Below are 14,835 nucleotides of genomic sequence, written 5' to 3' on the forward strand. Positions count from 1 at the left end.
CGGTTCAGGCGCAGCAAATCAGATACACGGGGATAGAGCGGCGGGCACGCGTGCCACTCGGGGTGCACGACCCTTTATCGGAGGCTGTCCAGCCCTCCTCCCGACCCGAGACCCGTCTGCGTCCCGACACCTCCGCACGACTCCCTCTGTCTCTCTTCACTCGATGCAGCTAGACCTCTTACCGCGTCGCTACACCTTATCGGAACGAGCCACGGCTTGTCTTAAACACGTTAACGACATTCACGCGCAACCATCTGAGCCCGCTTTCCCAACGTTAGCAGGTAGCTTTTAACACGCTGACTGCGGCCGTAACGGGCCAGAATGCGTTCCTGGCGCCATAAAAATAATTCATCGGCTTCCGTGAGAACCGAGGAAAATATTCAATAAGCAGTTTCCTTAATATTCCTCCACGTAGTGTAATTGTTTTCATTTTGCTCGATTCACCCTTGTATTTTGAATAGTGAGATTTTAGAACAATAGGAATAGTTTATTAATTCGTAGTTGTACTGACACCCTCTGGGCAGCAGCTGTATTTTATGACGTCGGGGAGCCTGTCAGGTGGCGGTGAAAAGTTGTAAACAGGTGTGAAAGGAGTATAGGTTCGAGAATCTTGTATTCTAAACATGGTTGGTAATAAAAAGAAACTTGCAGTAAAATATAAATTTACTAGTCAGGAAGTAAACGTGACGGAATGAGCGGATAAATATATAGAAGGTGTAAACAAGAAAATTGAAAACTGAGATTAAAAGAACAGTCGAAAACTATTTAATAAAAGTTGAGCTAGTCTAGACTACGTCGAACACGAATTATTATAATTAAAAAACAGTGCGTTCGAATTTATAACGAATGGAAATTTAAAATTCGTAACTTATAATTTATAATTTATGATTTGAAAATGGCACGCTACAGAGAACTTTAAAATCACATAAATCGTCAGCTAAATTGACATTCGCTGTATGACTGACACGAACTGTGATTATTTCAGATAAAACAAAATTATAATGCCGCGATAAGAAAATAAACGAAACATGAACATTACAGTTTGATTTAACGTCCAATAAACGGATACGGGACTATAACTCGGCTATTAACATAACTAAGAGCGCGTAAATTTCAAAGTATTTGTAGAGATTGTGTAATAGAATGCCTGTCAGCGACGCTCACAGTACAATTAATCAGTCGCCAAGAAATAAATGTTGTTTAAGCTATTAAGGCCAGACTCTTTTCAACGTTTTTCAGTCTTTCGGTATAAATAAAGCCCACGGAACCACAGCTAGGAGTTGCCCTCTGCTAGACAACTAGCTCGGCTGAACAATGATTTAATAAATCGATAGATACGCGGAGTGTCGTATACACGTGATGACTAATTCGTTTAATTTGTTCAAAGTTTTTGTTCCATCTTGGTATCTCGCGTTATCGTATCGCAAATTGAACGATTTATAGAGCAAGGTACAGCCTTATACAAGATATTGTCGATAGTAGATCCAAACTCTATTCATTAGAATCGAAAAGAAATTATTTAACAAGTCTACCTTGGGGATTTAAGTCTTAAACGTAGATTTACGTTACGTTTTTTTTTTCGTGTTGTGCAAGAGTTTCGAATCGAATAACTTTCTGATCGTTGCTGAAAGGAGAACTGTCTCTGAAGTGTCCACGTCGCGTTCAGGAATGTGTAAGTATGCTCGAGCTTTCCAGAGTCTGTCCCTTTCGTTCGTTCTTGCGAGTGCTTGTAAACTTCTTTAATGAACGCTCGCCCGGTTTTCAGGTTTCTGCCGTCAGATAAAAAGCCACGTTTGATAAGCACGAGCCGAAAAAGCAGGACGTTGCGGTCGGACCTGAATGGAATCGCGACTGTTTACGATACGCGAATACGAATTTCGCTGACAGCGTGCATTTCGTTAATTTAACAGCGAGTGATAGCGAGCCTTAAAATAAAAAGTGTGGTATTTACTTTTTGGCCAAAGATTTCTAATTAAATGATGCATAAATAAATTGTAAAACTGCTGTTTTATTCCGTCCGTAGATTTGGAAATCACAATTCTCATCAGGGGATCACGATATCTCGAAAAGAAAGTTACACAAAATTTCTATAAATGAAGGAATATTCTATAATATTCATTATAGAAAAAATATTCCATAATAAAGAATGACGAAGAATATGTCAGTGAAGCAAAATTGTTATAAATGAGGCAAACGATGAACGATGATTAAATAAACATATTTCTTAACTCTAAGATCAAATACTCCATTTTTGCAACATTGTACTTTAATCGTTCGATTAGATTAGACTCGAATGAGAAGTTGGAACAGGTAATACCGGATGGTAACAGAAATTTTAACGTTCAATGAAACAGCGTTATGCTTTACACATCGATAAGAGCAGACTATCGTGTAGAAAATAGATTCGTTCGATCGGCTGGACGATGTTTCGAAATACCCTAATCGCGCAGGTTGGTTCTTCGATAATTCGCCTTCTCACGACCCATCGTTTGCAAGTATCCGGTAAGGATCCAGTCCTCGTCTTGTCTGCATCTGATGCTGCTTATCCGAGTACATCCTTCCTCCTTCGACCGACAGTTTAAAATATCATTTATCGTTCGAGCGATCTAAGATCGCCCCCTGTCGTTATCCAAACGTTAAACACCGTATATGGAAATGTGCAACGTGTCATCAACAAATTATCGAAATAATTTGCTGTCGATTTCTTGTTTGAATACCGCATGATGCGTCGCTTTTATGCGATCGCAGCTGCAAAATCGCGACTTTCTTTGATCGGAGCGCTGGGTGTCGCAATGGTAACGCAATACGCCTTCTGTCTGGGATCGTTGACACTGAATCATTTCACGAGTGCGTGAGAAACGAACGATATCGGCTATCGATTCATCCACGACGCATTGATCTCTGTTAAAGGGCAACTTATATATTTTAATACAAGTTACGGTTAGGTGAAATGAAATGTGCTGTTGTGTGAAGCATTCATAGGAATATATCCTTAAAAATTTGCAAGTATATATTTCCAAACCTTTTTATTATTTCGTCTGATATTAGCAACTGATCGATAACTGAATTCAGAACTCTTGAGCTATGCTCCATCGTCACGCTTTAGCGTTAGGCCTTCGAATTTGTTACCTTGTCTCCATAAAATAAAATGCTCGATAAAATACAATCATTTTTCCTCCTGCTTCATTTCTCTCAACAACTTTACAACTTATCATTCATCCTGCATGTTTTGTACTTCAACAATTTTTTTTATCTCGAGGGAAACAGTCCTAAGAACTGCCCACAACCCTCTCGAACGGTGTCAAGTTGCCTGATCTCAAAGTCAACATTCCCACGCAGTTCCCTACCCCCGCGCGTCGCCAAATATAAAAATACGCTCTCAAAATCCAAGTGTCTAACAGCTCGCGTAGGAAGCTTCTCCGGGAGGTCATTGACGCCTGGTTTCGTTCGATCCCAACGACGTAGAGGCAGGTCCACGGTGGTGTCCCCGAATTCCTGAAAGGCGACAGTGGCGCTCCCGAAAGAATAATACCAGGGAACAATTACACCCCTACAAACGTCAATTTTTTCAAATGGATATCTTTTTATTGAATTCGTAGAATTTCATTCACGTTAGAAGACTTATATATTTCAGATTGATGTTGGAGAACAACGTAAAGTTCCTCTGGATTGACGATTGTATTCATGCGTGTCATACAAAAACGAAATACTAACTTTGACGATGTAGTAAGAAAAATGTTAAATTTCAATTTTTCATCAAATAATCGAAAACCTGTGATAATACTTGTTAAACGTTGCACGTTTTTAAATTGAAACTTTGATACGTGGAACATCCCAACCATATACATACATATAATTTGTTTAAATTAAATGATTGATGTTTCCAAGTGTATGTTTGTATAAATATGTTGACGTATGTATAAATTTATACATGTAAAAATTAATTTGATAATATCGAAACTATTATTTAACTTAGTCAAACTTCTCGAATAGTGTATATACAGCGTTCAGAATCATATCCCTTTAAAATGCCACGAAGTTGCCAGTCGTTCGGTTTAAAAAAAGTATCTCAGAGTGCAAAGGGTTAAATTTCCGAGTGCGCCCAGCGAGTTGCGTTCGCCGAAAAGAATCGAGGGGAGTCGCGAGGAGGGAACGAATCCTCCCCGCGCAGATTTGTTGAACGATAATCGCGTTACTTCTCACGACCTGGCGTCCGGGCAGTATTTGCGCCCGTTGATAAGGAGCTAGTCGTCTCGGCGCAGCGTGCACTTCTCGCTCGCACACGCTCGCCAGAAAGTGCATCGTGTGCTACCGGTGGCGCGCGCATACTCTTCCTGTTGTCGTCTCGCTCGCTCCACGTATCCCTCCCATTGTGTCGTCCCTCTCTCTCCGTCGGTTCTTCAAGATCCTCTGCCCTCTTCGTCGCTCGTACACCACGCTGGGTCGATCACCCTCCGCGTCTGCCTTCCTCGTCCAGCTCGGAGCTTCCAACTCTCTCGTTTCCCTCCTCGCGATCCCGATAGCGGTTCAGCTGGCAGCTGACGTCGCGCGTGTCTCTCCCTTTTTCCCGCTTCGTGTTCGCTCTGGGCTCTCTCTCTTCATCACCGTTCCTATCTCTATCTCGCGACGCGACAACACACCCCCTCCCGCAACGGGACATGATAACACCGCTGCGCAACGAACGATCGAGATTAAGGGTGCTCGATTCTCAACCGATTTTCTGAGAAATCGATCCTCCAGAGGCGATTGGGATACTTTTACTTTGCTGAATGACGCCGAATGAGATGGAGGATCGCCGCAGGACATTATTTCACTCCGACCTCTAGCCTCCAGGTTTTTGCATTTCTCGCTGTTTTGGAACGGTCTCTGCTCCTGCTCCTTTTTCAAGTAAACCGCTGGTTCTGATTTTTTTTGTTTAAGACATATCGGTACCACTAGGATGGTTATAGAGTAACAAGTTTTCCGTTGTAGCGTTTAATATCTTTATTTGTCTCGGTATTGTGTGAACTACTCTTAGAAAATAAGAATCGTTGGATTCTCCACTCTGTGACTGAATCCTTTCGGATGAGAGTCTCTATTCTCCAGCAGCGAAACGTTAAGAACCTAGCATTCTTTCATATTCTTGCCTGTCCCTACCTTTCCTAAACAGTGTCACCTGATTCAATGTACGACTGCAAGCCAGTATCTATCATTTAACATTTAGTTGTGAAGATCCATTATGTCAAAGACTTATTGTATCCTTAGCCCAATAATCCACCCTTCAAAAACTAGGTTGTTAGATACTACCTGCCTTCGAATCATCTTAAACATACTCTTCTGCAAATCAATTATTTGAAAAGAATTGATTCATAGAATTCCCATGGAACTCAAACTCGGATCTTGGAGTTGCGCAAATGGTCGATATATTCCTCCTTCCTAAATCAATATTAAACCCGATATTGGGAAAATGGCCGCAGTCTTCGCGCTAATTCGATTGAAAGCTGGTTATCAGACGCGAAACTATACAAAGGTTGTTCCAACTTGACCAACAGGATTACTGAACTTCGATTAGAAGTTATACACTCGAGCTACGCGAGTCGATAGATTTCTTTTCTCGAAGTCTGAGTATTATATTCCAGGATAGGGTTGTCGTTCGGATTAGAGTTTGTAAAAGGTCACGAAAAATAAGCAAAAGTAGATTTTAACAGCAACGAAAGCACAACCACTTGAAGCAATTCCGACTCGCTGAATAAGTCCTCTCTTATCGGAAGATACCCAGAAAGCGTAAATAGCAGTGCTACCGTCCCTCAGAGGTGGAACAAAAATGAGCGAGAAATACAGTCTATCCATAGTGTTCCAAGATTAATACCGAGTGGGACGACTATCCAGATCGCGCGGAATTAAACTTCCCCTGAAAGGAAGTTTTCCTTTTTTTTTTTAGGGGGAGTGGGGGGGGGGGGACACAATCAGAAGTTTCGCTGACAATGGCTCGTCGAGGTAGGCGCGTCGGCGTCTGAACTCGCGAATGAACTTGAGAAACTGGAGAACACGGACGGAGGGAAAAAGGAAGACGAACGATTCAGGTTCTAGCGGTTGTTGAACGCTCCTCTCGCGTGACGTAGCGTGTCGCGCGCGCGCGCGAGCTAGCAGCGTGTTCGCTTACGAGAGTGTCGCGATGCAGTGACGTCACCGCGATGGGTGGGTGCATCCGAGCCGGGACGATAACGACGACGAGGCCCGAGATGCAAAGAACTTCCGCGTTCTTCGAATCAGAACATTTCTTTGGCGCGTCGATGAGCCACTTAAAACCGGCGACGAGGACGCTCGTGCTTCGATCTTCATTAGGCTCGCTCTTCCCCAAGTTTATCAGATCGATACACCGCCCCCCCCCCCCCCCCCCCACCCACCATCACCACCCCCGCGTCGATTGACCCGGATACAAACCGTCGGTTCATCCGACGATGCATAAGGCGATCTTTGAAACGACGGAAATATTCGGAAACGCTCGAATCGATATTCTGATACAGTGAGTTCTCAGTTTACGCGGTTATTTGGTCGCGCGGAGTTTGCGAAGAACTAGATATAAGTTGAATCGTGTGAATTGGGTGCATCGTAGAACGAAGGGATGGTCCTTGGGTGGAAATAATGTGTTACGAGTGAGGAGGATGCGGAAAGCGCGAGGAGCAAGAGTGTTTGGACACAGGAGGGTTGACCGAGACGTCTGACTAGTACGGTCCGATACTCCTTCGAAGAGCGATCTTTCTTTCTCCCTATAATAGATTCAACGTACATAGATTCGAAATGTTAATCGAAGCGTTTATGCTGACTTTAAGTTGTAAAAATTAATACTCAGTTTGGTCCGTCATGTATAATTTAGAATATCGATAAACCAAACATGGTATTCATTTGGTAGATCAATTGTAGAATCCACGAATATATCACTGTAGTTATCGACTTAATTCCATGGAATATAATAAAACTAAATGGTCAATCGAAGAAATTTGTCGTAATTTCATAATATGACAGGTTTGATGTTTGCAAACAAATGTTTTATTATATTAGAAATGTGTACACGAATAAACTTTACATATATCTAGAGTTGTAATGAAAAATGAATTTTGGGTGATCCAACCAATCATTTGATTCAGATAAATTTCTTCGACAGACACAGAGGGTACGGATATTTATGGGACTGATGACTGTATAATAACATTTCGCGAGGGAACCGCGCATTCGACTGCGGTCAATTAATCAGGTAAATTAGCAGTTGCTGATTAACGAAATTACGAGCGTAGATAATTAATTAGGGGCAGAGATCGAGTGTCTACTTGAGCGGAAGAGTATTCGATGGAAGAGCGGACGAGTATTACCAAATAACGATTTTGTTTGTCGTAACGCGATTACTTCGCCGCGATAAGATTAGGCGGATTTCGATGACACGTGCATCGACGATATTCTCTGGCCAGTGTCATCGAGCATCGTATTTTTTTTATTTCAGCCGTTAAATTCGGACGCATGTCGAAGAAGCAGAGGGAGAAGGTCGAGGACGAAGTTAGGTTCCACAGGGCACAAATGAGAGCGGCCTCCGAGACGGCGCCCGATAGCAGCGTGTTTGAACATCAGACCCCAAGCAGTTCGGATCAACATCACCCCTACAACGGAGGGTAAGTGATTGAGGCGACCCTCGCTCTTTCGAGGATTCGCGATCGACAACTGCTAACACACACGAGGCCATCCTATTGGTAAGATAAATCTAGGAACACTTGACGTCTCGCTACATCTGCTGCTGTACATTTCATCGCGGGAACAAAGAGGGTGCGAGGAATATTCTATCCGTGAAGTGCTCCCATCTTTATTTCCCTTGTACATTTTCAACCCTCCGGGAAGGATGTACAAACGCGTACGTTCGCTTTTCCTTGCGTATGTAATTTAAAAATGACGATCGAGGCTACTGGGAAGAAGCTTCGTTTACGGAAACTATATTTACTTGTTTATATTCGAGTTTGTAGAGCGAGAAAAAATTTAATGTATGTTAAATTATACGGAGAAAGGTTAATTAATATTGATGATTACGGTAACGCCCGGTCTAAGAACATAGTTTCAGGTCTTACTCCTCCACTCTATTAATTACTTACTGTAAATTACATAAATATTAGTTTCGCACGAAATGTTTGTGTTTTGAGTAGTGAAATGTGGTACGCGAAGAAAGTTCTAGAATAAAATTTACGAAAATGTACCGACTTGGAAAAAAGCTGATCAGGAATTGTTGACTGTTACATTCTCTCTGAAATATTATTTCATAATACACATTTGTTGATTCAAGTATCAGTCGATATGTGAGTTCTACTGATAATATTGAATTGCTGTAGGCACATTCTGTGGCATAACAAAGGTGCGTCTTTCCACTGGGGGAATAAAAAAGAACCGAACACGATGCCATAAGCAATTTCCAATGCAAACATTAATGACTTTTATGTACTTATGAAATATAAAATATAAATTCAAGAAATGTATCTGAAGTATACCTCTGACTATGTTTGGGTTTCTTCGTGCAGATACACATATGGAGGTAGTGAATACGCTTCTCCCGGTCCCGGAACTGGCGGATCGGGTTATTACAATCATCAGGCGATGACGAACTACGAGCTTAGCGCCGATTACGTCGACAGCACGACGACCTATGACCCGCGACCGACGCAGACGCAGGTCGCGGACACTGTCGCCCCTGATACGCCCTCCGCTGTCACCGCGACTGGGGTACTTCCCAGCGTGGTCACCACCGGTGAGTACTCCCTCCAAAGAACGTCTATAAAATATTGAAAAAACAAAAAGAAATTAAAGAAATCACCGGGGTGGCTTTCTGTTTTCTTCTCCTCCTATCTCTCTGGTGAAAGGACACGTACAGGTTAATTTTTACACGGTTTCGAGGGCCTTGTCTTTGGGTAAAAGTTAACACAAATCCGTATTTATCGTTACAGTATGAGGGATTGAAAGGTCCAGTGGTACCATAAGTAAATATTACATGCTAGGAAGCGAAAGGAATTTTAGATAATAAGAGGAGCAAAGGTGATCAAAGTTTGGAGACCATTTGGCCGTTTCATTCCTCGTATTATTGACTTAACTTTCACGTGCCTCCTGCTTCATGTTAATCTGTTCTCCTGATGAAAACTCTCGTCCGCTTGGCGAATTTAAAAAAGTACCGAATAGTAAAATTTGTCCTGGTATTTGTAATTCGATACGTTTCTGAGAATATACACGACACACTAACAATTCATTTTGATTTCTGATGTAAATAAGACAGTGTGACGATGGTAACCATGGACAATAATAATCGAACTAACAAAAATTTGAACCAAAATTTCTTGTCGAAAAATATTCCACAAATTCTTGACATCATAGGACAAATTAATATATAAAAGTTTTCGACCCAATAGAACACTCTCAGACACAACACAAAATTATTTTCGTTCCGTGTGGGTTAAAATTTGATGTAATAATTTTCCATGCAATGTCAGTGAATATAAAATACGTGTTAGCAAGCTCGACACCATTCGATAAATGTTTTACCGAGCACAAAAATACATTTCCTCTCAATTAATTAACCGTATTAAAATACAAGAGATGCTTCGTCGTCTTGCTGCAAAATATATATTTCAATGTCTGATGCGAAACATTGCCACGAAACGGAGGCTCTATAAACCAGCTTGCAGAAAATGTTTTATGTCTTGATCGTGTATATAGCCACCATAGTCCCTAAATTTCTTGCCACGTACATTTTCAATTTCGATGGAATGGAATATGAAATTACACGGTTGCCAGGGCGAAACTGAGGCTGTGCCAACTCGAGAGTTTATAGTTCCATTAAAGTTTATTGTTAGCGAAGGAGCGGTAACAAGATGTCAATCGATGAACAACCAGCGCCAAGTAGTACTGGTCCCTTTCAGTGCCACGCGGCTGATACAATTACTGTGTTTATCACTGCCAGTTGACTGCACGGTGCATTCGGTGAATGATATTGATACTGTAGCATGAAGTAACATTAACAGTCATAAAGATACGATTGAGTTGCCATTTGAGAAGCGAGCTGATGTTGTGGCAAGCGTCCCGTTGAGCGAAGAATCATTACGTAAATTTCTCGATTAACTACTATTCTTACCGATACACATTTATCTACTTCATTTATTTATCTATTGCGCCGGAAATTAATGTCACTCGCGAACATTATAGAAATGATAGGGATCATTGAAGTGATCGATGCAAGTGGCCTCCGTGGACTCGCAATGTGAGTAACTTTAAATCGACGAACGAAAATAAAGTTGCAACACTTTGGTTCGTATCAAGTTAAATTCAGTCTTTCCGTAATGACGATCATTCGGATTCATGAACATATCACACGACAGACACAAGACAGTCCTCTGATTTTCCGTAACTCCCTCGCCTCGACTACAGCTTCATCATCCGTTAAGCATCTACCACTAGCGATAGGACCAAGTCCAGTATCGTTTCACTGTCCCTCAAGACAACTGTTTAGTGTATTATTGAAGAGGGCAGTTCTAGTACTTCACAGTACAGAGAAAACTTTAATTATAAAATAACGTATACTACAATTGGCACCTGCTACTACATCCGCATACTCAATCAAGCAGCAACGAAGTTTACAACTCCTCACAAATTTCAATCTCGAATTACAAAATATTCAATCCTACAATTCCAATCCAAATTTAAATTCAGCAACAGATAAACAGATGAATTCCTACTCGAATAAGAATCCCACTCCCCCAAAATCGATCTCCTTATGAACTTAACCCAAACCCTCTTCCATTCGATCAGAACTCGAAGTCGCCCCGCGTTTGCGAGCGCGAAGAGAAGGATAAAGAAAGTATAAGAGCAAGCTAAGAAAAAAGAAAAAAAAAGAAAAACACGGAAAAGCGCGAAAAGAAAGAAAAAGGGACCCGAGTCTGAACTCTGACTTTTCGCGTACACCAGGGAAGTCGCTGTCCGCATCGACGACCGGAAGCAGCACGGGTGGTAGTGGTGGAGGTAGTAGCGGAGGCGGTGGTGGCGGTGGTAACGGTGGTGGATCCGGTGGTGGTGGCTCGGGTGGTGGAGGGAGCGGTTCTGGCACCGCTGGTGGTGCGACCGCCACCGGCGGCGGGGGCGGCGGTGCCGGTTCTTTGAGCGGGGGTGGAATCGTTGCTGTGAAGCAAGAGACCACCGTCGAACTCGCCAGCCTGGGCCATGGCTCGTACACGATGGTCGACTCGACGACCTTTCTGAGCAGTCAGCAACAGAGGGTCAGCAATCCATCCGAGGACGACGAAGTGCCGAGTCTGCCCAGTATGTCCCATGCGAGATGTGAGGTTACGTTTGTGTCCCTTTGCATGGGCATGCAGCGCGCTTTTTCTCTCTCAAGATATTTTTTTTCTTCATTTTTTTTTCTTTTTTGTTCTTCTCAACCTCCTGCGTCGCGTATGGAGTTCGGTGTTGTCGAGGCTCTGTTTTTTTTACGATCATTGGGCGGTGAGGGAGCACGTTTTCCGTGGACGGGGGCCCCCGGGGGAACGTGGGTGGAACGGTGAAAGGGTACGACGTTTGGACGAGTGGAGGTTCGATAGCGTGCTGGCACCTCGGGGTCTTCCAAATGTTGTGGGAGGTGATGGAATGTGGGATGATTTGCGAGTTTTGTAGCTCGAATGTCTTTGATACTATGGGAGTCGAAGAGTTGGATAAGTGATGTCGTGATAATAATTTATTTTTGAAAGTTCTAAAGTTCTGAAAGTCCCTTTGAATTCATCCACTACGACATTTACGTTAGAAGCATCAATTTGTTTATAGCAGAAGTTAACATATGAAAGTACTAGAAATACAGTCAGTCCCATAACTATTCGTACCCTCTGTCTCTATTGAACGCATTTGTCTAACTTAAATGGTAAGCTTAATATTTCCAAATAAATGTTGCATTATGAATATGTACACGAATAAACTGAACGCGTGTATATACTTATAGTGAACAATTGATACGGAAACATCGAACCTATCATTTAATTTGGACTAATTTCTTCAATGAGCGTAGAAGGAACGAATATCTATGGGACTAACTGTATATATTTACTTAATATAGTTCCTAATATTGACACCAAAACCATCAAACTGTCAAATTAATCAGTAACCACAATAATGTATCACATTTTGCTTAATGTTGCTGTCAAATTACGGAAAGCACGAATAAACCAGCACGGTATCTAAATTCTAGTGGATAAATGAAACTTCTCGCTCAACTACGAAGAGCATAAGTGAACCAGCATGACGTAACGTTGAAGTGACTTTGATCGGTGCTTTGACGAAACTTTTGAGAAGCTTGGTAGAAGGATCGAGCGGAGGAGTTTGAATTCCTGTGCACAGATTTGTCGGGTCGAAGCGAAGGTCGTTTAACGTTCGGCGACTTGAAAGTTGAAGTGAAATGGGTCTAGTCACAGTGGCGATAACGTAGCTCGAAAATGACGGTAATTACAGAAATTTACAACGAACCCAGAGATGTTGGGTCTCGATGGTCCACATTGGCGCGCCTAATCTTGTCTTGGAAAACGTGCTCTCGCATTTTGACTCGTTGCATTTCTAACTCAAGCGAGAATTACGTGCATACGATTGCAATGCCAAGAGACGAACCAGAGTTGGGCAGTGATTATTTTATGATTACTTTTCTAATGATCACTCACAGCTGATTAATCGGTAACCGCTAACTATAATTGTAATCTACAGTTATAATTCAGCCATTTGTAATCTTCCAGAGTTAATCGTAAATCATTAACTGTGATTACTGATTACACAGCAATCATCAATCATAGTTAGTGATTACTGGACTGGTAATTTTATGCACTTATGTCATATGAACAACTTCATTCGGAATAAGATAATTAATCAGATTTACTCGTGAGCATAAAAAGAAATTCCTTCTGGTATAGGTAGGTCAACGTCATTTACTCCAAGCCGGAGTATAAGGAATTCGCTTGTTTTTACTCTTAGGAGTAAATCTAAAATTTGTATTATTTAATAATAAAATAATTTAACTTGATGCATACACTTTGGCTGCATTTAATATATGTTTCTCCTAATCGCATAGTAATCATAACCATGGATTACACGTTGCCCAACGCTGATACGAACCCGCTGCAGTGTTCTTCCTTTTTAATGATCTCTGTCGCTTACGTGTTTGCGCTCCCTAATTTAAAATAAATCGTTATACAATATATGTGTTTAAAGAGCTGTCAATTTCTTCTGTGTTTTAATTCGTTGACGATGATACACGTAGCCGTTACAAAGTGTAGAGAAACTAGTTGTACGTATTGTTCGAACATCTTTCCCCGTGTTACCGGAGAAGGACAACATTTCAACCGGACATCTCGATTGGCTTTCGTAGATCCTGCACAGATCAGCGAGCTACTCTCAAAAACGATAGCGGATGCACACGCAAGAACGTGTCTGCTGTCGACGGAAGAGATCCAGGAGTCTTTCCGGAAGCCCCACGACCTCTCCAGATTGATCTACTACAAGAACATGGCGCACGAGCAGCTGTGGCTCGAGTGCGCCCAAAAACTAACCACCGTTATCCAGCAGATCATCGAGTTCGCCAAGATGGTTCCTGGATTCATGAAGCTCTCCCAGGACGACCAGATTGTTCTATTAAAGGCTGGTTGGTAACCTCGGTCAAAGTTCAATAAGGGAAAATTGTTAAATAACCGTAACACAATTATAGTTTGTATTATTTAAAACAGAAGGGATATTTTCTTCGATAACTTCGTTATTGCTCTTGCCTAATACTTTTTTTCTTTGTGAGATCGTGGACTTTGCTATTCTCCATTTCTTTCTCTCGCGAAATTGCGTTATCAGTGAAATAAAAGGATCAGTTTCGTAAACAGGCATTATGCAAAAGTAAATTTTAATTGCGCGCGTGTGAAATGGTGTAAATAGCGCTCGAGCTGAATAAACATGCATTCGCGTGTCTTATCTGGAAGGAAAAAATTGTGACAGACGAACAGATAAAATTATAATACCACGTACGTAGCCATTGAGAACTCCTCCGTTGGGAGGTTCAGTTTCTACGAAGTTTAAACACCGTGTGCAAAGTTGCGATGAAACTAAACGCAAATTGAATGGAGACCTACGTAAACGTATTTGATATTCACCCATTAATTAGTTGAAATATACAGCAATATACGTTATTTAAATATTTTCCAAACTGAATATTTTATTAAAAAGATTTTTTGGGTTTGTTACCCTCTCAGAAATATTTAGGCGGCACTGAGTCACCCTGTATATACAATTTGCCAAATTACTTTGAATTGTTATAAAATAGCTTCCATTCTCTACATTCAAATACCTTTTAAATTAAAATCAGAGCAATTATATACTATAAAGTATTTCAGAAAAATTAATAACGTTGAATGCACTCGTGATAAGACATTTATTATTTCTGTTTAATATTTCCAAGCAACAGCTAGCGGTTATCTTGAATATTAATAAATTAGAATTATTAATATTCAAGATTATATATTATTATAAATTATAGTTTGTGTTGGTCCCACGACATAATTAACGGTTTTTGGCGATGTTCGCAGGTTCCTTCGAGTTGGCTGTGCTACGTATGAGCAGGTACCTTGATCTTCAGCAGAATTGTGTCCTCTACGGTGACACTATGTTGCCACAGGACGCGTTTTATACGACGGACACGGCGGAAATGAAGCTCGTTTCTTGCGTGTTCGAATTGGCCAGGAGTATTGCCGAATTGAAGCTCACGGAAACGGAGCTGGCGCTTTACAGCGCAGCGGTTCTGTTTAGTCCCGGTTTGTAACATTTTTA

The 14,835-nt window shown here is 41.5% G+C and overlaps 1 protein-coding gene across 9 annotated transcripts in view; it reads left to right on the forward strand.

Moving 5' to 3' along the window:
• LOC128877920 (probable nuclear hormone receptor HR3) overlaps nucleotides 1-14,835 on the forward strand; it is a 151,684-nt gene that overhangs the window by 125,679 nt on the left and 11,170 nt on the right. For 6 of the 9 annotated variants that reach the window (XM_054125583.1, XM_054125592.1, XM_054125612.1 and 3 more), the window contains 5 exons: nucleotides 7,478-7,643; nucleotides 8,535-8,761; nucleotides 10,966-11,334; nucleotides 13,397-13,669; nucleotides 14,595-14,819. In XM_054125583.1, coding sequence (XP_053981558.1) covers nucleotides 7,478-7,643; nucleotides 8,535-8,761; nucleotides 10,966-11,334; nucleotides 13,397-13,669; nucleotides 14,595-14,819 — 1,260 coding nt within the window. The remainder of the gene's footprint in view (nucleotides 1-7,477; nucleotides 7,644-8,534; nucleotides 8,762-10,965; nucleotides 11,335-13,396; nucleotides 13,670-14,594; nucleotides 14,820-14,835) is intronic. The other 3 variants (XM_054125645.1, XM_054125655.1, XM_054125601.1) reach the window with 2 other exon arrangements.

The sequence above is a fragment of the Hylaeus volcanicus genome, chromosome 1 (assembly GCF_026283585.1).
Source record: "Hylaeus volcanicus isolate JK05 chromosome 1, UHH_iyHylVolc1.0_haploid, whole genome shotgun sequence".
Taxonomy (NCBI): Eukaryota; Metazoa; Arthropoda; class Insecta; order Hymenoptera; family Colletidae; genus Hylaeus; species Hylaeus volcanicus.